The sequence below is a fragment of the Mesoplodon mirus genome, assembly GCF_964341445.2.
Source record: "Mesoplodon mirus genome assembly, chromosome: 5".
In the NCBI taxonomy this organism is placed as follows: domain Eukaryota; kingdom Metazoa; phylum Chordata; class Mammalia; order Artiodactyla; family Ziphiidae; genus Mesoplodon; species Mesoplodon mirus.
The window spans coordinates 41,315,839-41,340,675 of NC_138980.1; the positions used below are offsets into that span (position 1 = coordinate 41,315,839).

The following is a 24,837-nucleotide window of genomic DNA, read 5'->3' on the forward strand; positions in this document are numbered from 1 at the left end:
TTTGGAACTGTTTATCTTTGGGGTTGGAGAAGGTTCTGATCCGTTCCCCCCACTGAGCTTCCCACCCCAGGATATGAAGGGAACCCAGGGGTCCCTCCACCAACCCTGGGGTCCACAGCTTTAGAACCCCCAGGAGGCGAGGTCGGAGGGAGAGGGGCTGGCAGACAGGGGGAAGGGAGCGGGCAAAGGCTGGAATCGGGCGGCGGTATAATTGGGGCTGGCGAGGGGACAGTGGCCACAGTTGGGACAGGAGAGAGTCACAGTTTGGGTAAGGGTCTCGGTGTGGCCAGTTTGTGTAGAGTAGGGGCATCCATTGCAGCAGGAGACAGTATAGGGCAGGAAAGGCATGATATGGGCTGCGGAGAGGTCAGGGTCCCCATTTGGCCAGGTAGGGGCACAGCTTGCTCAGGGTCAGGTTAGGCAGGCTGCTCAAAGGTCAGGGTTGGGTGGGGGGACTCTGTCCAAGTCCACAGTGCCTGACCTCTGAGACTTGCTGATGAATGAATGCATGAGGGGCCAGAAACAGGTGCCCAGCTGGATACTGGTTAGGTGGATGGCAGGGCTGGGGCGTTCACCCTCTGCTCCCTGGCTGCCCAGTTCCCCTTCTAGCAGAGGCTGCTGCTTTCACTCTTGCTGCACCCACACTTGCAGCAGTTGCTGGAGAGGCCAGCCAGGTCATCGCGGCTGCCCCGCAGAGCCCCTGGGGTGCCCTGCCAGCCCGGTCAGCCTCCATAGAAGGCCTGGAGGGACTTGGTCAGGGCCAGCCACTCGCTGGAGGCCACTGCCTCATCCAGCTCGCTGTCTGCATTGGAGTCTGCGTCTGGGAAGGCATCCCCTGCAAAAGATGAAAAGAGTTAGTGCTTGGGACTCTGTCATACCCAGAGTCCGGGCTCCTGGCTGGTCCAGCTACTTCTCTGTTCTTGTGACTCAGCCTCCTGAGTAAAGATTTTGATTCCACTCAGGCCTGGGTTCCCACTTTGATGGGCAGCTTACTCAACCTCATTGAGCTTGACTTTCCTCTTCTGTCATATCTTTTCCCCTACTATTTATTTACTGAGGACCTGATGGTTAAGAACATGTGTTTGGGAGCTGAACTGACTGAGCACCAGTCCCATTATCATCTCTCAGCTTCCGTTTCCTTGTCGGCAAAACGGGGATAGTAATAACTCCTACCTTCTAGGGTTTTTATACAGAGTAGATGACTTAATTAATACCCATTAAAAAAAAAAAAAACTTAGAATAGTGTCTGGCACATGGTAGGCACTCAACTTTGTCCTAATCTGTTTTCACTCAATTTTGCCGCTTAACAAACCTGCAAGATACAGGGGCTGTGCCTCCCTTTTGCAGATAAAGAGGATCAGGGGAGGAAAGCAACTTGGTAGGAGGGTCACCTACTAGGTGGCAAATCTAGCCTTGTACTCACCACACCCCTCACACTCCCTTCCCTGAAGGCTTGGAAAGCACTTTAGTTTTGGCTTCTGAAAGGCACTTCCCAGTGTTGTGCAAAGAGCAGCCTTGCCTAATGTAGGGCACAGGGCTCCCAAGTAGCAGCAGACTTTTAGCTGGTATGGATGACTTACTGCCCTTCCCCCATCCGGCTCCCCCAGCCTTGACACAGCTTTGAGGGCCTGGCCCATCTCCCCAGCTGCATGTGGTGGAGGAGGGACTCTCCTGCCCCAGCCCCTCATCTCACCTCCGTCCCTGGCTCCTTGGACCCATCTTGTGTCCTGTCAATGCCCCTAACACACACACAGCACCTCCCCAGCCTCACCCATAGCTTCATAGGCCAGGATGTCTGACCGTCTCCACCGGGAGCCCCCACAGGTGAAGATGACTGCTCGGATGAATTCATGGCTGCAAAGCTTCACTCCGTAGGGTGCTGCCTGGGCCTCGGTCCACAGCTCCCCAGCCAGCACCCCCATGGCCAGCAGCAGCAGCAGAGGACGTTTGGCCATGCTGGACAGGGCTGCCTGAGATGTGAGAGGTGGCACAGCAAGGCAGCTTCCTGTGGTTGGTGCCTCCACCGCCTCCTGGCCCCCCATTTATACATCTTAGCTCCCCCCCGCCTGTCATGGAGGAGCAAAGTGACCTCCTTTATCTCCACTAGCAGAGAGGAGGCAGGCACGCGGCCCCCTCCACCCCTCCAGCACTGACCTTTCCCGTTTCCCAGACCAAGCAATAACCTTTCGCCAGGGATGGGGTGACGTGGTCCAGCTCACTGTCATCTTCAACAGAAAGAAGTGAGAAGGCCTCCACTTAGCAGAGACCAGGAACCCAGACCCCCACCAGACCGGGAGAGAGGGCACAGCCAGCCCCCCATCACCACCATACTGCTAGGGTCCCAGGCCTTCTCCGTAATAACAACAATGAGTGCTTACACAGTATGCGCTGTGGGGCCAGGCACTGCTCTAAATATGTTTATTTGTTTAATTGATTTAATCCTCCCAACAACCTATGATAATAGTTCTTAAAATTTGAGCAAGCCTCAGAATCTCCTGGAGGGCTTGTTAAAACACAGATCACTGGGCCGTACATGCGGAGTGTCTGAAAATCTGCATTGGCAACAAATTTCCAGGCCATGCTGATGCTGCTGGTCCAGAAACCACACTTTCTCTTTTTTTTTTTTTTTTTTTTTTTGCGGTACGCGGGCCTCTCACTGTTGTGGCCTCTCCCATTGCGGAGCACAGGCTCCAGGAGCGAAGGCTCAGCGGCCATGGCTCACGGGCCCAGCCACTCTGCGGCACGTGGGATATTCCCCGACCGGGGCACGAACCCACGTCCCCTGCATCGACAGGCGGACTCTCAACCACTGCGCCACCAGCGCCACCAGGGAAGCCCTCTTTTTTTTTTTTTAACTTTTTATTTTATATTGGAGTATAGCCAATTAACAATGTTGTGATAGTTTCAGGTGCACAGCAAAGGGCCTCAGCTATACATATACATGTATCCATTCTCCCCCAAACTCCCCTCCCATCCAGGCTGCCACATAACATTGAGCAGAGTTCCCTGTGCTCTACAGTTGGTCCTTGTTCAGAAACCACACTTTTAAGAGCCACTGGACTATGAGACTAAGACTAAGACTGTCTCCATGTTACAGGTGAGGAAACAGAAGAGTGACCTAAGGTGCCAAGATCAGCTAGTAAGTGGAGGTGGGTGTTGGGGTTCAAACAGAGCCTCTGGTTCCAGAGCTCATGCTCTCCAAGGGAAAAAAAATTTTTTTAAACTTTTATTGGAGTACAGTTGATTTACAGTGTTGTGTTAGTTTCAGCTGCACAGCAAAGTGAATCAGTTATACATACACATATATCCACTGTTTTTTTAGATTGTTTTCCCATATAGGCCATTACAGAGTATTGAACAGAGTTCCCTGTTCTATACAGTAGGTTCTTATTAGGTATCTATTTTATTTATAGTAGTGTGTGTATGTCAGTCCCAATTTCCAAATTTATCCCTCCCTCCAGGGAAAATTTTTAAGGATTAAAAAAAAATGTTGGGACTTCCCTGGTGGTGCAGTGGTTAGGAATCTGCCTGCCAATGCAGGGGACACGGGTTCGAGCCCTAGTTCGGGAAGATTCCACATGCCACAGAGCACTAAGCTCATGCACCACAACTACTGAGCCCGCACGCCTAGAGCCCATGCTCCCCAACAAGAGAAGTCACTGCAATAAGCCCATGAACCACAACAAAGAGTAGCCCCCACTCGCCGCAACTAGAGAAAGCCCGCGTGCAGCAACAGACCCAACACAGCCAAAAATAAATAAGTAAATTTATTTTTTTAAATATTGTTATGGAGACAGAGTTTCAGTTTCGTAGATGAAAATGGTTCTGGAGATGGATGGTAGTGATGGTTGCACGACCATGTGAATGTACTTTATGTCGTTGAACTGTACACTTAAAATGGTTAAGATGGTACATTTCATGTTATGTGTATGTTACCATAATTTTTAATATAATTTTTTAATGTTTAACTAATATCATATACAGAGAGGAACTGTCATGTGCTGGGCAATGTTTAACAGTGGGCCTTCCAGATACAAATGAACTTATTTACAAAACACAAATAGGCCCACAGACATAGAAGACAAACTTATCATTACCAAAGGGGAAAGGGGTAGGGGAGGGATAAATTAGGAGGTTGGGATTAACATATACACACTACTATATATAAAATAGATAACCAACAAGGACCTACTGTATAGCACAGGGAACTATACTCAATACTTTGTAATAACCTATAAGGGAAAAGAATCTGAAAAAGAATATATATATATATGTATATATGTATATACACATATATATGAATGTGTGTATAACTGAATCAATGTTCTATATACCTGAAACTAACACAACATTGTAAATCAACTATGCTTCAATTTTTTAAATAATTTTTTTAAATTATTTATTTATTTATTTATTTGGCTGCACCCGGCCTTAGTTGCAGCACGTGGGATCTTTAGTTGTGTCATGAGGGATCTAGTTCTCTGACCAGGATCGAACCCGGGGCCCTTGCATTGGGAGCACGGAGCCTCAGCCACTGGACCACCAGGGAAGTCCCTATACTTCAATTTTTAAAAAATAAATTTATTTATTTTATTTTATTTAGTTTTGGTTGTGTTGGGTCTTCATTACTGCATGCGGGTTTTCTCTAGTCGCTGCGAGCGGAGGCTACTCTTCGTTGCGGTGCGCGGGCCTTTCATTGCGGTGGCTTCTCTTGCTGCAGAGCACGGGGGCTCTAGGTGTGAGGGCTTCAGTAGTTGCAGCTCGTGGGCTCTAGAGCACGAGCTCAGTAGTTGTGGCACACGGGATTAGTTGCTCTGCGGCATGTGGGATCTTCCCAGACCAGGGATTGAACCCAGGTCCCCTGCATTGGCAGGCAGATTCTTAACCACTGCGCCACTAGGGAAGCCCCCTACACTTCAATTTTTAAAAATATTAAAAAATAATAAAACAAAACAAGTAAACCCCAATGGGCTCTCCGGAAAAAAAAAAAAAAAGGCCTTGATTTATAGCAGTTATAGGTTTCTGGCCAATTTCAAGCTACCAGTGTGATATCAGTGTGATGTTGCCAAATTCCTGAAAAGGTAACAGTCAGTTTTCACAAGTCAGTATAAGCCGGCTCCAGGACACCACCAAAATGTGAAAAACATTGCAATTTGCGCAATTTAAAAAATAATGATTTTTTAGGGGCTTCCCTGGTGGTGCAGTGGTTAAGAATCTGCCTGCCAATGAAGGGCACACGGGTTTGAGCCCTGGTCCTGGAAGATCCCACGTGCCGCAGAGCAACTAAGCCCATGAGCCGCAACTGCTGAAGCCCGCGTGCCTGGAGCCCGTGCTCCACAACAAGAGAAGCCACCGCAATGAGAAGCCCACACACCGCAACAAAGAGTAGCCCCCACTCGCCACAACTAGAGAAAGCCCGCGCGCAGCAACGAAGACCCAACGCAGCCAAAAATAAATAAATTAAATATATTAAAAAATGATAATAATAATAATAATAATGATTTTTTTAAACACCCATGTCATCATTACCCAGATCAAGAAGAAGGACAGTGCCAGCACCACAGATGTCAACCCCCCCTCACCCTGCATCCCCGGTCACAATTTCTTCCCTGCAGAGGTAACCACCATCCTGACTTCAGCCATCGCTACTTCTTTGCTTTTTATTCGTTTTGTGTTTTTTTTTTTCACCGTGCCACATGGTTTATGTGATCTTAGTTCCCCAAGCAGGGATTGAACCCAGGCCCTCTGCAGTGAGAGCTCGGAGTCCTAACCACTGGACCACCAGGGAATTCCCTGCTTTTAATTAGTTTTAACACCAACCTGGGCGTCTCTGAAACAGATAACTGAATCTCTGAAACATAACTGAGTCTATTTCTTTTTTTTTTCCTTTTTTTTCATTCTAACAAATTGAACTTTTTATCAAAGTTCATACAGATCTGGGCACTTACAGAAAAGTGCCCAGATCATCAGTGGACACCGGGAAGAATTTTCACAAACTGAACACACTTCTGCATCCACCCCTCAGGTCCAGAAACAGAACATTCCCAGCCTCCATCCAGAGCAGGGAAATTTAACTCCACCGTCTGGGAGGAGGAGTATGGAAGAATTTGTGGACATATGTTAAAACTATACTAACTAATAAATGCTTTGAGTGAGATGCTTTGAGGCTATGCAAAGACCCTGTTTCCCGTTCCACCCACTGATGTTAGCATTCACTGGTGGATTGTGTGCATTTGCTATTATTTGTTATTTGGAATTCTTCTGTAAGGAAGAGTTGTTTCATCTTCATTTATTTACTTGTTCAATTATTTGTTTATACCAATATGGACTCATGAATAGTTATTTTTATTCTTTGGGTTAAAATTCAATTATTATTATTTATTATTATTATTATTATTATTTATTTCACTGCCCAAATTGTTCCAGCTTTGGCCATTGGGAGCTCTTTCAATTGGTTCCTGCTCTAAGCATTTTCTTTCAGGCACTGCTCTTTTGACATGACTATCTCTCTCTGTCTCTCTGTCTCTGTCTCTCTCTCTCTCTCTATATATATATACATATATTTTTTTTTAAAGTACTTCCTTACTGTCTGGCACCACAAGATGTTCCAGGCTCATCTTGCATTTCCCCTGCCCCAGTCCTAGTATCAGCCATTTTCCCAAGGAGCCTGTGTTCCCTTTACTGGAGAGTGGCATTGAGAAGCCAAGACCTGGATGCTGAGTCTGCTCATTGCTACTGAGGGTGGGAGTTGATGTTGTTGCTTCTGGGCCTTCTCAGCTGATAGCATCACTTAAAAAAAAATATATTGAGGTAAAATTCATATGAAATAAAATTGACCATTTTAATGTTACATGTACATGCGTGTTCATAGTAGCACTAGTCACAATAGCCAAAAAGTGGAAACAACCCTGATGCCCATCAACAGATGAATGGATAAACAAAATATGGTCCATCCATACAATGGAATATCACTCAGTCTAGAAAGGAACGAAGCAAGGACACATGCTACAATGTGGATGAACCTTGAAAGCATTGTGCTGAGTGAAAGAAGCCAGACACCAAAGGTCACATAGTGTATAATTCCATTTATAGGAGATGTCTGGAATACGCACACCCATAGAGACAGAAAGCAGACTAGTGGTTGCCAAGGGTTGGGAGGAGGGAGGAATCGGGAGTAAATCCTACCGGTATGTCTCTGGGGTGACGAAAACATTTTGGATCTAGACAGAGGTGGTGGTTGCACAACATTATGAATATACTAAATACCACTGAATTGTTCACTTTACCACGGTTAATTTTATGTTATGTCAATTTCACCTCAATTTATTTATTTGTTTTGTTTTTTTGGTTTTTGTTTTTTGCCACACCGCGCAGCTTGTGGAGCTTCCCCAGCGAGGGATCGGAACTGTGCCCCCTGCAGTGGAAGTGCTGTCCTATTTAATTATTTATATTATATAATTTTAAATTTCACCTCAGTTTACAAAAAACAACAATAAGGGCTCTGGTGATGGGCAGAGCTGGGTTCGAATCCTGTGTATGCCTAGTTCCTGCTGTGTGACCTTCGGCAAGTCACTTAAGCTCTCTGTGCCTTGGTTTCCTCACCTGTAAAACAAGGAGGATTCAATGAGTGCATCAAATTCTTAAAACATTCTGTGGCATGCAGTAAGTGTTGCTTAATTAAATGTTATTTCTTTTTTTTTTTTTTTGCGGTACGCAGGCCTCTCACTGTTGTGGCCTCTCCCGTTGCGGAGCACAGGCTCCGGACGCGCAGGCTCAGCGGCCATGGCTCACGGGCCCAGCTGCTCCATGGCATGTGGGATCTTCCCGGACCGGGGCACGAACCCGTGTTCCCTGCATCGGCAGGCGGACTCTCAACCACTGCACCACCGGGGAAGCCCAATTTTTAAATTTTTATTTTTATTTTGGCTGCATTGGGTCTTTGTTGATGCACGAGGGCTTTCTCTAGTTGTGGTGATCGGGGGCTACTCTTCATTGCAGTGTGCAGGCTTCTCATTGCGGTGGGTGGCTTCTCTTGTTGTGGAGTGTGGGCTCTAGGTGTGCGGGCTTCAGTAGTTGCGGCACATGGGCTCAGTATTTGTGGCACGCGGGCTCTAGAGCTCAGGCTCAGTAGTTGTGGTGCATGAGCTTAGTTGCTCTGCGGCATGTGGAATCTTCCCAGACCAGGGCTCGAATCCGTGTCCCCTGCATTGGCAGGTGGATGCTTATCCACTGTGCCACCTGGGAAGCCCCTTAAATGTTATGTCTACTTGACGCATCCCCTTTGGATTCGAACTTTATTCCTTTGTCCTTTTCTTCATGACGGACTCCTGGCCTTGGTTGCCCCCAAGGCCAAGGCCAACGCTCCAGAAGACAGGAGTCATATCTGACTGTACTGCTTCAAAAGGGCTGATGAATAATATGCTCCCCTCCTCTGCCTCTTCTCCTGGCCACTCTCTAGGGATGTACCCTTCTGCCCTTTTCTCCATATCCCCAATCCTGGCCCAGGGGTTGCTGATGAACAAACACGTCAGGAAATATTTGTTTCCTGACTGTTTGACTTTAACTGACTGTCCCAGAACCAGAAGCTTCTTTTGTGCCTCACACAGAATCAGAATTTTGAGCCCATCACAGCTGAGTGCAAATCCCACTTCCTGCGAGCAAGGTGCTGCATCTCTATGCGTTCATTGGGAAGATGTAGATAATAAGCGTTCTACTTTATGGGATTGTTTGAGGACTTGGGTGAAATTATGTAAAGTGCTTAGCACCGGGCATAACACCCAAGTGCAGAGGGTTGAATGGTGATCACCTCCTGGTGATATATAGCAGGACCTGTGAACGTGATCTTATTTGGATAAAAGGATCTTTGTGGATATAATTAAGGACTTTGAAATGAGATCATCCTGGATTATCTGGGTGGGCCCTAAATTCGATGACAAGTGTTAATAGACAGAGACAGAAGAGATAAGGCCAAGTGAAGATAGAGGCAGAGATTGGAGTGATGTAGCCAAAGAGGCCAAGGAGCCACCGAAAGCTGCAAGAGAATGAAAGATCCTCCCCTGGAGCCTTGGGAGGGAGCCACAACTCTGCTGACACTTTGATTTCAGACTTCTGGCCTGCAAAACTGTGAGCGAATAAATTTCCACTGCTGTAAGCCACGCAGTTGTGGTGAATTGTTACAGCAGCCATAGGAAACTAATATATAAGAATTGGGAAATATTATCTGCTACCAATATCATTATTGTTACTGTCAACATCATCATCATCACCACCATTATCATGGGCAGCATAAAAATGCACTTAAGGGACTTCCCTCATGGCACAGTGCTTAAGAATCCGCTTGCCAATGCAGGGGACACAGGTTCGAGCCCTGGTCTGGGAAGATCCCACATGCCACAAAGCAACTAAGCCCATGCACCACAACTACTGAGCCCACATGCCACAACTACTGAAGCCTGTGCGCCTAGAAACCGTGCTCTGCAACAAAGAGAAGACACCTCAGTGAGAAGCCCACGTACTGCAACAAAGAGTATACCCTGCTCATGGCAACTAGAGAAAGCCGGCTCGTAGCAACCAAGACCCAACGCAGCCAAATATAATTAATTAATTTTTTAAAAAAAGAAACAAAAATTAAAAAAAAAAACTCCTAGAAATCAGGAAGGAAAAGATCAACAACCTAAAAGAATAATGGACAAGGAAGGTGACCAGAGAGGAAAAAGAAAACTATAAATAGCTCTTAAACACATGGAAATATGGAAACATGTTCTGTCTTGCTTGTGGTTAGGAAAATGCAAATTTTCTCTACTCTGAGATACCATTTTTCACTTGTTCTTTTGGCAAAAATCCAAAGTTTGATAATATTCTGTTGGTGAAGCTAAAGGGAAACAGGACTCTTATCCATTGCTGGAGGGAGTGTGAATTAATCTAACCCTCAAGGAAGGAAATTTGGTAATATCTGTAAAAATTACAAATGCACATAATCTTCGAGCCAGAAATCTCACATTGCAGAATTTATATACAGATACACTTGCATACGTGTGAAATGACATTTGTGCAAGGTTCTTCACTGCAGTGTTAACCTAAGAACAAACGAATGAAAAAAATGTCTGTCTCTGGCAGTGAAATTAACTATGGGGTATCTACATGGCAAAATACTATCCGGCTGTAGAAAATGACAAGGGTGCATAAAGAGAGCTTTGGAAAGGGGAGCACTCCGGCATTTGTTGTTAAGTTGGGGGGGTGGAGGAGGAAGGTGCAGAAGAATATGTAAAACATGTTACCTTGAACTGAAATTCTGACACATTCTACCACATGGATGAACCTTGAACGATTACACTAAATGCAAGAATCTAGACACAAAAGGGAAAGTCCTGTATTGTTCCAATTTGCAATCTACCTTGAATAAGCAAATTCATAGAGACAAAATGTAGAATGGTGGTTACCAGGAGCTGGGAGAGGGAGGAATGGGGAGTACCTGTTTAACTGGGTACAGAGTTTCAGTTTGGGAAGATGAAAAATTTCTGGAGATGGATGATGGTGATAATTGCATGACAATGTGAATGTACTTAATGCCACTGAACTTTATACTTAAAAATGGCTAAAGTGGGGCTTCCCTAGTGGCGCAGTGGTTGAGAGTCCGCCTGCCGATGCAGGGAACACGGGTTCGTGCCCTGGTCCGGGAAGATCCCACATGCCGCAGAGCGGCTGGGCCCGTGAGCCATGGCCGCTGAGCCTGCGCGTCCGGAGCCTGTGCTCCGCAAAGGGAGAGGCCACAACGGTGAGAGGCCCGCGTACCGCAAAAAAAAAAAAAAAAAAAAAAAAAGGCTAAAGTGGTATATTTTATGTTATATATATTTTACCATAGTAAAAAAGCCCGTGCTCTGCAACAAGAGAAGCCACCGCAATGAGAAGCCCGCTCACCGCAATGAAGAGTAGCCCCCACTCACCACAACTAGAGAAGGCCTGCACATAGCAACGAAGACCCAACGGAGCCAAAAATAAATAAATAAAATAAATTAAAAAAAAAAAAAGAAGAACGAGCCTGCTAATCATTCACTACACCTCATGTTTAATAAGCAGAAATGCACAGGCTTTTAAGATGAATTTCCAGCATAACAGAAGGACATCTTGTTTGCATTTCAATGCACCAAGTGTCAGATTCTTATTTCATTACTCACTGGCACATTAATGGATGTCTCTTAATTTCTTTTTTTCTCTCTTTTAGCAAAACTCCATGAAGACCTCTCACTCTTGCCACTTGGGTCAGGAGCAAGGTTGCCTTATTTTAAAATGCTATAGTGTCTGAGTTTCACCACATCAGCATCACATTTTTAAAGAGCTACTTTGCTGCTTTCACTGTTAGATTAGTACTCTATATCATTCAGCATTCTTATTTCATCTTTCTAGTCCCTGAGGGATGGACACCTACATTGCTTCCAACTTCCTGCTTCAATGAGCATTCTTATCTGGTGCAAAACTCAGTGAATATAAAAACTTGGAAGAGAATTACCAAAGTTGTGGTTCTCTCAATTTAACAGGGATCCAATAACTGGCTTAAACAAGAGAGAATGTTTGTCTCTGCTGGCAGACAGCCTGGGGACCCTGGGTCCTTCTGTCAGTTGCTCCACCATCCTCCAGGGCAGTATCTCCAAGGACATTTGGCTGTCTGGAGACATCCTTGGTTGTCACACCTGGCAAAGGGAGGGGGTGGGAGGTTGTGTGCTACTGGCATGTAGTGAGTGGTGGCCAGGTATGCTGCTCAATACTCTACAGTGCACAGAATATCCCCCTGCGACAAAGAACAATTTGGCCTCAAATGTCAATGATGTCGCCTGCCCTACAATAGTCCCCACTCTTTTTTTTTTCTTTTTTGGCCTCACTGCAAGGCATGCAGGACCTTAGTTCCCCGACCAGGGATGGAACCTGTGCCCTCTGCAGTGGGAGCATGGAGTCTTAACCACTGGATCACCAGGGAAGTCCCCCACTCCTTTTTGTCATGACTGACGCGTTGAAGACACTGGGACAGTTGTCCTGTAGCACACTCCACCCTCGGGGTTTGTCGGTTGCTTCCTGATGTCATTTAACTTGTTCCTCTATGCTTCCCATTTCCTGCAAACTGAATGTTAGGTCAAGAGAACTGATCAGAGTCAAGTTTAACATTTTGGCAAGATGTGTCCCAGGGGAAGCTGTGAACTTCCATTGGTATCGCATCAGGAGGCCCCGGAGGCCCAAGGGTCCCTCTACTGTGATGCTCAGCTTCACTGCAGCTAACACTGGTGACAGTATGTCCTCTGTGATGAAGTCTGCACCCCTACACCTAGTGAAGCCTGGGCGTATCTTTTTTTTTTTTCCCCTGGGCATATCTTGCTCCCCATCATCTTCTCACCTGACGTTTGATAACACCCGTCGATGAATGCTGCCCAAATCAATTATTTCATTGGCTTCTGCAAAATGGTGATTGTTCTAATTCTCCCATTCCTTCCAGTGTTTTTGGCCATGTCACACAGCTTGCGGGATCTTAGTTCCCGAGCAGGGTTGGGGCCAGGGATCAAACCCAGGCCCCCTGCAGTGGAAGCGTGCAGTCCTAACCACTGGATCGCCAGGGACTTCTCTCCTTCCACATTTTTTAGCTGGCATTCTTAGACTGTTTGGTGACCATGAAAAGTTACTACTGGGAAGGCAACATCGTGCCTAATTCCTTACTTTTAACTACCAACATTTTCGGAAAGGAGTTGGTTGAGAGCTACTTCCAATGGGTTAATAAGTGTGTGTGTGTTTTAACTTTCAAATCGAGGCATAACATACATAAAGTGCACAGATCTTAAATGGAGAGCTCAGGGAATTTTTACGGCTATATTCCCGTGCAACCACCACCAGATAAAAATATAGAGCATTTCTAATCCCACACTGCCTTCCCTGCCATTAAGTTTTTTGTTTCTTTTTTTGTGGTACGCGGGCCTCTCACTGTTGTGGTCTCTCCCGTTGCGGAGCACAGGCTCCGGACGCGCAGGCTCAGCGGCCATGGCTCACAGGCCCAGCTGCTCCGCGGCATGTGGGATCTTCCTGGACCGGGGCACGAACCCATGTCCCCTGCATCGGCAGGCGGACTCTCAACCACTGCGCCACCAGGGAAGCCCTATAATGAGTAATTTTAATTGAAGAAATGATTTCCAGGCTTGGTTGCACCCATCTTGGGGGGTCAAGGACTTCAGGAAGGTGGGGAAATGGGTGAGAAGTAAAAATAGGGCTTCTTGGCACTCCCCCACCCAACATGGCTGGCTCTGGCACCCAAGCCTGTCTCACAGAAGTAGCTGCAAGGGTCGAGCGACTTGCTTTGCCAGTCAGGATTTATCCCGGGCACCTCCTGCCTGGAAGTCTCATTAATTCTTGGGGCTCAGCTAGCATTTCCAAGCAGAGGGGGTCTGCCCCTTCTAGTCTTCCATCGAGGGTCACACCCAGGGGCAGAAAAGCACACTGGCAAGTCCCAGAAAAGGAGACAGGCTGTCTGGGTTCTGCAGCCTTCAGTTACATGATCCTAGAGGAGGTACTTTCCCTTCTGAGCCTTTGTTTGCCCACCTGTCAAGTGGGGGGGAATATTCCGCTTTGCTGGGTTCTTGGGAGGATTTCTGCAGAACCATCAGACTACCTTTACATTTCTGACCTCACCTCTTGGCACTTTCCTCTTTGCTAATTCCACCCCTGCCAGATGTTTGTTCCAGTCCCCAGGCCTTTGCTTCTGCAGTTCCCTCCACCTCTGTTTTGTGGGGCTTGCTTGCTTTCTACAACCCAGGCACAGTTCGAATGACCCCCTCCTCAGGTTACATGCGCTACAGTGGGCTCTCTTATCACACACACTCTAATGTTGCTTTTTTTTTTTAAGAGTTTTTGTTGTTGTTGTTGTTGTTTTTCGGTACTCGGGCCTCTCACTGTTGTGGCCTCTCCCGTTGCAGAGCACAGGCTCCGGACGCGCAGGCTCAGCGGCCATGGCTCACGGGCCCAGCCGCTCCGCAGCATGTGGGATCTTCCCGGACCGGGGCACGAACCTGCGTCCCCTGCATCGGCAGGCGGACTCTCAACCACTGCGCCACCAGGGAAGCTCTGTTGTTGTTTTTTAAATTGAAGTATAGTTGATTTACAATGTTGTGTTAGTTTCAGGTGTAGAGCAAAGTTATTCATATATATATATATATATATACACTTTCTCAGATCCTTTTCCCTTATAGGTTATTACAAAATATTGAGTATAGTTCCCTGTGCTATATTATCAGTCCTTTCTGATTATTTTCTATATAGTAGCATCTCACAGCTCTTACGAACCTATCTTGAGTATTAATTTCACTGCTTATTGTGTCTCCTCCTGTAGTAGAATGCAGAGTCTAGGGACTTGTCTGCTTTTGTCACTTTTACAGGCAGGGCCTTGCACGAGGAAAGTGTAATGTTCGTTGAACTAGGAAACATAAGCCCAGAGAGGTGGAGCCACTTTCTCATTTGTCACACAGCAAAATCTGAATTAGAACTTCAGGCTCTGAGCCTTTGCTTTCTTTTCTCTCCCTCTTTGGTGGGGATTAGGACACAAAATTTAAGGGGTGTCAAAAAAATTAGTCATCAAGATATTTTTAAAAGTCAAAATTGGGAATTCCCTGGTGGTCCAGTGGTTAGGACTCTGCGCTTTCACTGCGGAGGGTCGGGGTTCAATCCCTGGTCTGGGAACTAAGATCCTGGCCGGCTGTGCCGCCGCCAGGAAAAAAAAAAAAGTAGAAAGAAGCAAGCTGTGTGTCGCCGCCAGGAAAAAAAAAAAAAGTAAAAATTAATGTCAACAAAAAGCAAAAGATAAGATTCGACCTTGCACTCGCATGACTCACCCCGCCCTAATCCCAGTCCTGGCACATCCCGTCTTTATTTAAAATTTTGCTATTCTGTTCACCATGGATTTATTTTTTCCCCATTAATTTTGATATTTAAAAAATATTGCAATATTTCATTAGAATGTTATTCATATTGATGATTGAGTTTTTCCACCCCGGACGCTCACCCTAGTACATTGTGCCCCGCTTCTGTCTCTTCTCCCCTAGAGAAACTGAGGCACGGACGACTCGGGGAGGGATTCGGGGAAGGATGGGGGAGCTGTGTGGAGCCGGTTGAGCAACCCGAGCTGCCCTGGGAGGGGCTGGACGCTGACCTTTGCTTATCGTCCGCGGTAGAAGCAGCTAATTAAGTCTCCCCCGCCTGCGGGAGACCTTTCCCAGGTCGGCCCGCGCCTCCTGCAGGGCCGAGACAGCCGCCGTAGCCCCGGCAGCGGTGACCTTTCTGGGTCCAATGGGGCGGGGAGGCGGGAGAGAGCGGGATGGGTTTAGGCGGAAATGGTGGCGGGGGTGTCGCGCCCCTGGGATCGAACGCCGCCTCGGCCCCCCACGTTCATCCTACCACCGTAGGGTGATGGGGGAGGGAAAGAGCGCCCGGTGACGTCATCGAACCCCGAGACCGGCCTCCGCCGCCAACGTCACAGACAAGAAGCGTAGCGTCACCGCATTCCTCCCGTGACGTCAGCGCGCAAGGCCAAGAACTGGCCCATAGGGGAAGGGAGAAGTCTGAAGGAAGAGATCTTCACGCACTTCGTATTTGGTAAGGCGTTTAAAGTACGCAAAACTGACTACCACTCCCATCTGGCCTTGCGTGCTGCGCATGAGCGCAGCTTCCAGCGAGAGAGGGCGGCAAACCTTTGGGCTAGATTGACGTCCCTTTAGTCGAACCAAAAGGCAAGTTTTACGGCCGCACACCAGTCCCGACCTTACAGGCCCCACCCCTTTATTCTTAGCCCGCAGCTTCCTTGAGGGAGTGACGGGCTCCTCTGCTTTTGAGGGCTTAGTTTCCCTTGATGGACATTCACACCAATGAATCAGAGCGCCGGGAAGTCGAGAGGATGTTGAAAGATGTGCCTTGGAGCCAATAGCTTAGCGGCAGGGCCTGGCGCCATCCAATCACTTTTCCCAGTGCCGCCAATCACCCTGGACCCCGCCCCCGGCGCGTGACGTAAGTAGGGTGGGTAGCAACAGTTGCCCCGGTGAGGGAAACGGAGGCGCCATAGCCACGGTAGTCGTGGCGACCAAGCAACCCGGCAACGCGAGTCAACAACAACAACCGACCGGCCGACCCCCACCCCCACCCCCCCGGCCCGGCCCGGGGACCCCGGCACGTTCTGTCCCCCTCCCAACATCGCCTCCGAGACCTGTGGAAAGCCCTTCCGCGGACAGAAGTAGGAGAAGCCGAGGTAACCCGTGCAGCCCCAGGGTGGCGGTCCGGGCCGGGGAGGACAGCGAGGCCCGGGCGGCGGGTGTCTCTGTAATCATAATCTTGGGGGAAGGGGCGGGCGGTCAAAATGGCGGCGGCGACTGTCGGGGCCGTGGGGGAGGGGGCTGGGGCCCGGCCGGGGCTACACCACCCGCCCCCGGGCCCCGCAGCCCGGCCCCCGCGAGGGGCGGGCGCTCGCAGGCAGACGGCGAGTGGAGGTAGGCCGGCCAGCCGGGGCGGGGGGCTTTTATATGTCGGGAGGTGCAAGGGGGCGGGACTGGGAGGGCTGGGCCAATGGGAACGAGGGAGGGGCGAGGCGGGACCGAAGTGGGTGGGCGGGACCAGGTCATAAGGTGTGGGCGGGACCGGCCGGTGCCCGGGGAACCGGGTGGGGCAGCTGCCCCCTAGGCATTCCTGCTCGCCTAAGCGATGGAACCTGTTCCTTGTCACTTTAGAACCTACCAGGACTCAAGTGTGTACCACATGTGAGGCCTCAGTTTTCTATCCTGTAAAGTGGGGAGAATCACTGCCACCGCCTCTTTTTTGCATTTCAGGGACTCCTAATTCCTAGGAATTTCTCTAGGGCTCATTCTTGAACTTTTTATTCCTATCTACTTTTTCTGAATTTTTTTTTATAGATTAACTGTTAGTCTTGATTTCAACATTGCTGTTCGCTCCTAAATCTGTCTTCTCTCTGAGAAGAGGTGAAGGTAGACAATTTCATGAAGCTGTGGGATAGGGGTATGGCTTTAGTCTGGACGATCTGGTTCGCAGAAAGCGAAGCCCATGGCAGAGAGGATTGACCTTGGGTGACTGAGTTAGAAGAACAGAAACTTGATTGCTTCTATGTGGGCAGCTCTAAGATCTAAGATCTCGTCTTGTCCCTGGGCAGGGTGCTTGTTCCCGGAGATGGGACCATTCCTAGCTGTTCTGCCCAATCTGGTCTTCCTTTGGGGAAGGAAGTAAATGATGCAGTAAAGGGCGCCTGAGGAAGTTTCTGACGCTGCTTCTCTTGGCTAGACACATGTTTTTGTGTCAGTCAAGTTGGTGTCAACTGGGTCACATGTCACTGAGGAGGTACCAGCTTCCAGAGCCACGTGGGCAGGGAGCCGGGACACCGAGGTCAGAGGGAAGGGGAAGTGTTCCACATTTGTTAGAGGAGAATCTGAGTGACTGCTTTGCCGGGAGACAGGATCTGCCAGCTTGGGGAAGAATTTTTTTTTTTTTTTTTTTTTTTTTTTTTAAATAGCAGCTGGGCCAAGTTCACTGTGCTTATTCTCCGTCTTGCTTCGGAGCTTGGCATCAGCAGAGCCGAGTGCATGCTGCAGCCGTTTTCTTTTAAAATCAATCAGTAAACTTCAGGGAGAAGGAACGTTTCAGGTTCTCCCACAGCTTTCCCTCAAGAATTTGAGATAAGGCTTGGGAGTGTCACTTCTCCAGGGACTTCTCCCAGGTCAGGAAATAACCTGATCTGGGAAATATTTCTAAAATCTAGAAATAACCAAGTTGCCAGGTCATCGGCACCTGTTAGAAAGGCGAGCTCTGAGCAGAAAGTGATCTAGTCTTGTTAACTGCCCCTCCCCCTTCTTATATCTTATGCATTTGAAAGGCCCAAGCCCAGAGGGGTTATTAGACTCCTGAAGGGAACACTGGCTTTGGTCACTTGTCCTTGAAACAATCAACTGCTTTCTAGCTGTATGCTCCTGGGCAAGTAACTTAACTTCTCTGGACCTTAGTTTCCTCCCATCTAAACTAGGGACAGTGATCACTGGTAATGATTTTAATCTCATATTACTGTGCTGTGGATCCCATAAAAGAATACATGCTGAGCATCAAATACATAGTAATTGCTCAAACTGTGTTGGCTGCTACTGTTATTATGATGGTTGTTGCTTCCTGCTCAGCCTTTGGAATTATACCATTCGCATTTATTTTTATCATTTTGAATCGGGTGACAGCCTAGTGGCTTTAAGGCTTGACTCACTTGCTGTGTGGGCCGATGACTGGGATCCCGGGAAGCTGAGTGCTAGGACTCTAGTTTCTAGTGGGAAAGTGTCACTCTCCTAAGGCCCTTCTCCAGCTTTAGGAGTGTAGCCAGAAAGAAAATTTTTCCCTGCGCCCAGGCTCAGACTCAACCTTCTGGGAGGCAGCTGGATGAGCTGGGGCTGTGGGTGTCATGGGAAAGGTGGGGACCTGGGAAGGGTGTCTCTGGAGCTAAGGGTCTCTCCCTGCCCTTCCTGCCACACGCCCCAGCATTTTGGGGCTGAAGACAGGGGTTAGGCTAGGCAGGATCCACCCCCTCCCCATCACCACCTACTAGGGACACGGCCTCCAGATAGCAATCACACAGCGCATAGTCTTCCTGGCCTAAGGGGCCTGTTCTGGACCAGAAGGCATCACCTGCCCCTGGAGCACAAGCTTGCTGCTGGCAGGAGGCAGTAACTTTTTCACAAGGTCTTACCAGTCTGTAGATTTGAACCGGCTTTTGACAGTCACTAGCGGTGTGTTCCCAGCATTGTGGACACTTATTTGACAGTAAAAGTTGAGCCCCAGCTGTGTGCTTGTCAGTGTTTTAGTAGCTGGGGATAGAGTCATGGGCAAGGCAGGTCACATCTCCACCCCTGGGGAAAGCTTACCTTTCTTGTCGTGAAGGGAAGAGGAAAATAAACAGGATACAGGGCCAGGAAAAAAAATAAAACAGGAATATGTACTCCAGAGGGCTTGGAAGGGGGTTACTTGAGATCTGAGAAGGTGGCATATGAACTAGGACATGAGTGATAAGGAGCCAGCAGGTGGAGGTGAGGAGAGCATGCCAGTAGATGGAAGAGCTGGTGCAAAGGTCCTGAGGCAGGAGGAGGCCTGGAGCATTTGGGAAGCCACATTGTGGCTAGAACATTCAGAATGAGAAAGGGGAAAGGGCCAGATCCCACAGGGCCCTATGGGTCATGGGGAGGACTCTGGATTTTATTCTCTGTGATGGGGAGCCTTAGAGCCTTCTCAATAGAGAAGTGACACGATAGGGTTTGTGTTTTCAAAGGATCTTATAGACTTATACAGGCAAGAGTAAAGCCAGGAGCCAGTGATGAGAGGGTCCAGGCAAGAGATGATGATGGCCCAGACTAGCATGGTATTGATAAAGATGGAGGGAAATGCCCAGCCTTAGGATCTATTTTGGAGGAATTATTGACAAGTCTTAAAAACTAAGTGGCTAGGGAATTCCCTGGCAGTCTAGTGGTGAGGACTCCGTGCTTTCACTGCTGGGGCCTGGGTTTAACCCCTGGTTGGGGAACTAAGATCCTACAAGCTACGTGGTGTAGCCAAAACAAAAAACAAAAAAAAAAACAAAAAAAACCTGGATATAGAGGATGAAGGAAACACACATTATTATATTTAATTTCCCCATTCCCCCAAAAGTTCATTTTTGAAGCCAGTCTACAAGTGAGGGAAGTGAGGTTTTCTTTCCATTTCCTTGGGAGGGCCTTGTCCAAGATGTAAACCATTCAATTAAGTATCTGGCATCTAAAACAGCTGGCAAACTACAGCCTTCACCTGTTTTATATGGCCTGTGAGCTAAGACTGATTTTTACATTTTTAAGAATGATATTTTGTGGCATGATTAATATATCATGATATGTGAAAATTATGAAAATTCAAATCTAAGTATCTAGAAATAAACTTTATTGGCACACAGCCACACTTGCTTGTTTACATATTGTCCATGGCTGCTTTAATACTCCAGTGGCAAAGTTGAGTCATTGCAATAGGCTGTCTGCCTTCAAAGCCAAAAGTGTTGACTGCACAGAAATTTGCCAGCCCCTGACCTAAAGAATTGATCCAAACATGCTCCAAAAGCAGGTGTTGGCTTTGAAGATAGGTGCAGCCACTGGTGCTTTTTTTTTTTTTTTGGCAGTTTCGTTGCTAAGGAACAGATTTGCTGAGTCATGCTCAGATAGCCCGGGGTGGGGGGGGGGATGCCTCATCCTGTATAAATATTTGTGACTTATTCCTCTCTAGGGAACACCCTACAGAACTCTGCTTAACCTAGTCTTCCACAAATGGCAAAAAAAAGGGTGAAATAATTATGGGAAATATGTCATTCTGTATCATTCTTCCTGGAGACTAACAATGACAGTGCTGAGAAGGTCTCCAACAGAGAAGTTGGTTTAACTGTTTTATCCATCTCCTCTTCCCCTTTTTGAGCTCAGCCTTTTAGTTGTCTCATCGCCACCTCCCCCTGCCCCTGAGGGGAAGGGAGGAGGCCTGCAGGGTTGGCACCTCGAGGAGGAGAAAGCACCAGTAAGTGTGGAGCTTTTAAAGCCCTTTTGTGGTGGGAGGGGCCCCTAGGGGCCAGCTCTCCTAGGGCTGGGAAAGTCCAGGCCAGGGTTTCTCAGTGCCCCCAGAACCACCTGCCTCTGAATCATCCAGGGGACTAGCTCAAACAGTAGACTCCAGGGTCATCCCAGACTCTGGCAGTGGAGCCTAGGAACCTGCATTTAACTAACTCCCCAGGTGAGGCTGATGAACACCAGAGTCAGAGTCCCCCTTGGCACCTCTTTCCAAGAGCTTGAGGATTGTGTCTCTCTCCCCCTTCCAGCCCCAACTGGCATGGATGTTTGTTGAATGAATAATAATAATAGCAACTTCCATTTCTCAGTGCTTATTGGGTGCTGGGCTGATCACATTGGATCTTTACAACAGCCTTATGAATCAGGTGTTCTCATCATCCCCAGGTGACGGATGGGAAAACTGAGGCCCAGAGGAAAGTCAGTTACATGTTTATGAATTAAGAGACAGGCCAGGGTTCATGTGGAGGTGGGTCTGATACTGGGCAGACAGGTGCTGATCAGCTGCAGTGACTTGAGCGCCTGATCTGGGCCAGAGTTTGGACCCAGTAGTATGAGACCTGAGGAGGTGGGCCTCTCTAATGCTGGCAGAAAAGAGTTTGGGAAGGGCAGGGGCTGGGGGAAGATGTCTTCTCTGTGTGCATGGCAGGCGGTAGCCTCTTCCCTCTCCCGGTGGGCAAGCTCCCCCTGCTGCCTGAGTCCCTGGCAGGCCACCCTTCCATCCTGCCCAGTGGGAAAGCCCAGAACAGCTCCCCTGGCCCTGAACCAGGGCCCATTCCCCCTTGGCAAGAGAGACCATGTGCCTCACCCAGCTCCTGGGAGAGGGACCACAACCTTTTAGTAGCCACAAAAGCTGCCTCTGCCTGGTCAGGTGGGCCCCATTCTGAGGTCAGCGGCGGCTGCTGGGCCTGCCCTGTGGCCAGGACCTGTTCCCAGCCCAGCTGCCCCTGGTCCTAGAAGGCCATTTTCCTTGAGGAGCTCACATCTGGTGTCACCACCCATAACTGCCCTCACTTCTGTGGCAGCAAGCAGCTCAGGAGGCTTTTTGGACTCAAACAGCTTCCCTGTGTCTGGCACCCCACTGGGAATGATACTCAGCCAAGAATCCAAGCCCAGATGGCAGGCAATTAGGGAACTGGCACAGGTTGGCTGGGAGATAGCTTTCCCCATGACTTTCCTTTCTGGCAATTATCCAACTAGTCAAGTGCTTAGAATGCCCAGGGTTCAGACTCAGTCTTGCCACTTCCCTGCTGTGTGGCCTGGGGCAATCTCAACCTCTCTGAGCCTCAGCTCCTCCTCGGGCAGAAGGAACCCAAATTCAGATGAGGTTGTTGCAAAGTTTTAAATTAAGTAATGTAGGGGGACTTCCCTGGTGGTGCAGTGGTTAAGAATCTGCCTGCCAGGCTTCCCTGGTGGCACAGTGGTTGAGAGTCCGCCTGCTGATGCAGGGAACACGGGTTCGTGCCCCGGTCCGGGAGGATCCCACATACCGCGGAGCAGCTGGGCCCGTGAGCCATGGCTGCTGAGCCTGTGCATCTGGAGCCTGTGCACCGCAACAGGAGAGGCCACAACGGTGAGAGGCCCGCATACAGCAAAAAAAAAAAAAGAATCTGCCTGCCAGTGCAGGGGACACAGGTTCGAGCCCTAGTCCGGGAAGATCCCACATGCCGCGGAGCAACTAAGCCCGTGCGCCACGAGTACTGAGCCCACGTGCCGCAACTAATGAAGCCAGCGCACCTAGAGCCCATGCTCCACCGCAATGAGAAGCCCAGGCACCGCTCGCCGCAACTAAAGAAAGCCCGTGTGCAGCAACAAAGACCCAATGCAGCCAAAAATAAATAAATTAATCAATTAAAAAAAAAGAAAACCACAAGCTTAAAAAAAAAAAAAGTCATGTAGGTACTTCCCTGGCATGGCGGTCCAGTGGTTAAGACTCCACGCTTCCACTACAGGGGGCACGGGTTCAACCCCTGGTCAAGGTACTAAGATCCCATATGCCACGTGGTGCGGCCAAAAAAAAAAAAATTTAAATTAAAATTAAGTAATGTAAAGAAAGCACTCAGCACCAGTGCCCAGCCTGCAGGAGCCTGCAGGAGAACTGTATTATTTGTTTTGGGGTGAGAGCTGGAGCTCTCCCAGCACAGGGGTCCCCCAGGCGCTGGGGCCTAGGAAGGAAGAAGGCAAGAAACCTGGGCAGGGAGGAGTGGAAGAGGTGCAGACCAGCTCCGGTCCATACTCAGTTGCCCTGCAGTGATGGATTCGTTATATCTTGCCACCAGCCTCGGGATTTAATTAAGTTACTGATGAACTCAAATGTGTCTCTAGGGAGCCAGGAGCTGTCCCTGGTTTCCTCCGCCTGTAGATTAATTCTTGTTTTTCCTTCTTTTTTCTTCCTCCTCTTCTCCCCCGCCCCGCCCCACCTTTCTTCCCAAGCAAGCAAAAAAAAAAAAAAAAAAAAGAAAAGCCTTATTTATTATCATTTTCCCCACTGTTGGCATGGCAACACAGGCGTACGTTACTGAGCTACAGGCAGCCCCGCAACCATCCCAGCCGCCACAGGCCCCTCCACAGGCCCAGCCCCAGCCACCGCCACCACCCCCCTCAGCAGCACCCCAGCCCCCCCAGCCCCCCGCCACCACCGCCACCCTCCAGCCCCAGTATGTCACCGAGCTGCAGAGTCCGCAGCCTCAGGCACAGCCACCGGGCAGCCAGAAGCAGTACGTGACGGAGCTCCCGGCCACCCCCACGCCCTCGCAGCCGGCCGGCACACCCGCCCCATCCCCGGCGTCCCAGCAGTACATCGTGGTCACCGTCTCCGGTAAGTGGACACGTGCTCAGAGCCAGGGCACTCAGTGAACAACCCCAAAGGGAGTTTTGGGGAGCCTAGCATCCTGGATGTGGGGGCACCCTGGCGCCCTCTCATTGTCATTTATTATGCCTGTTACCAGGAGGGCAGCTTTTAAACTCTCTGGGGTTCCCAGGTGGGATCTGGAGGGCACCTCTGGGGAAGGAGTAGTCAGACCAAGCAGGGAGGCCTCTGTGCCCCCAAACTCCTCCCCACCGGGGCAGCTCTTAGAGCTGTTTCTGTCTCTATCCTCAAGTAAGGTGTCACTTGAAGAAAGGATTGGGCAGTGGAGTTAATTTGCAAACGCCTGCTGGAGATGGAGGGTGAGCACACAGCCATCATCCATAAATGGATCATAACAGATTCGAGCGCTCAGGGGCTGCGTGTGAGGTGCTCCCTGTGGCAGTTCAGGGAGGTCCGCTGGGAGGCCTGGAGGGACCACTTCCCCTCCCCTCCCATTTCATTTTTGGCAAGACTCAGGCCAAGCGGGGCTCTTGGCTGAGCGAGTTTGTGAGCATGTGATGCGGCCAAGGGCTCCTGTTTGTCACTGTGGCCGCCCCTTGAGGCTGTGGAGCACATGACTAGGAAGCTTGGGTCATGGCACCCATGATTCCTGCCTAGAGCATCTTCCCCGTGCCTGGTTATTCTAGAATAGGGGTGGGCTGAGCAGAGGGAAGTGGGAGCACAGGGTCACGACAGGCAGTCTCTCCCCTAAGGGAGAATGTGGAGCTCCGAACAGGGCTCGGCGTCATTAGTGGTTTCTGATGTGCTCTGTGTAGAGGGGAGGATGCAGCGAAACCTCATGTTGAGGCTGGCCCTGGTCCTCCCAGAGTGGAAAAGGAAGTGGTGGGGATCCTAAGGGCATCCTGGGAGGCAGCGGAAGGAGCAGGTCAAGACTGCGTTTAGGACCATAGGACAATAAAGAGTCAAGATTTGGGGCAGTTGACATGGCCCCATAGGACCAGGACAGAAGCAGCTGGGCCCCGGCAGCATCCTGGAGGCTCCTGGCTGTGTCGGGGTCCCCAGGGAGGGCCAGGGGGCGGGGCACGCAGGGGCTCAGGACAGTGACTCTTTAACACACAGACTGGTGTGGAGGGATGGCACGCGAGAGTCAGCTGGGTGCAGAGTGAGGCCAGGCCAAGGATGTGGCCAGGGTCACCGGGCCACAGATCTCCAGGGTGTTCTCGGTGCTGCACAGGGATCCTGCTACATTTCCTAGCCAGCATACCCATCACTGTCCGAGGAACCCACTCCCGCATCTCTCACCTCTGTCACCTCCCTCTCACTCTGTGCTTTTGACCCCTGACCCTGCTACTGACCTCACTGGGGACAAGGTATCATCACATGACAAGAAGGACCCCTTCT

At 49.3% G+C, this 24,837-nt stretch overlaps 2 protein-coding genes across 3 annotated transcripts in view; one reads left to right on the forward strand and one right to left on the reverse strand.

The window, feature by feature from the left end:
* Nucleotides 1-590: 590 nt before the first annotated feature.
* RLN3 (relaxin 3) lies at nt 591-1,970 on the reverse strand. The gene is given in 3 exon segments (XM_082622018.1): nt 591-722; nt 726-835; nt 1,772-1,970. Coding segments are annotated over 3 exon segments (411 nt in total). The 5' UTR covers nt 1,956-1,970; the 3' UTR covers nt 591-605.
* Nucleotides 1,971-15,482: 13,512 nt separating this feature from the next.
* The window catches only part of RFX1 (regulatory factor X1), a 32,169-nt gene continuing 22,814 nt past the window's right edge, over nt 15,483-24,837 (forward strand). Inside the window, exons 1-2 of one of the 2 annotated variants that reach the window (XM_082622139.1) lie at nt 15,483-16,271; nt 23,065-23,445. In XM_082622139.1, the coding sequence (XP_082478265.1) occupies nt 23,124-23,445 (322 nt within the window). In that variant the 5' untranslated portion in view covers nt 15,483-16,271; nt 23,065-23,123. Of the gene's footprint in view, nt 16,272-23,060; nt 23,446-24,837 lie in introns of both variants that reach the window. The other variant, XM_082622138.1, reaches the window with a different exon arrangement.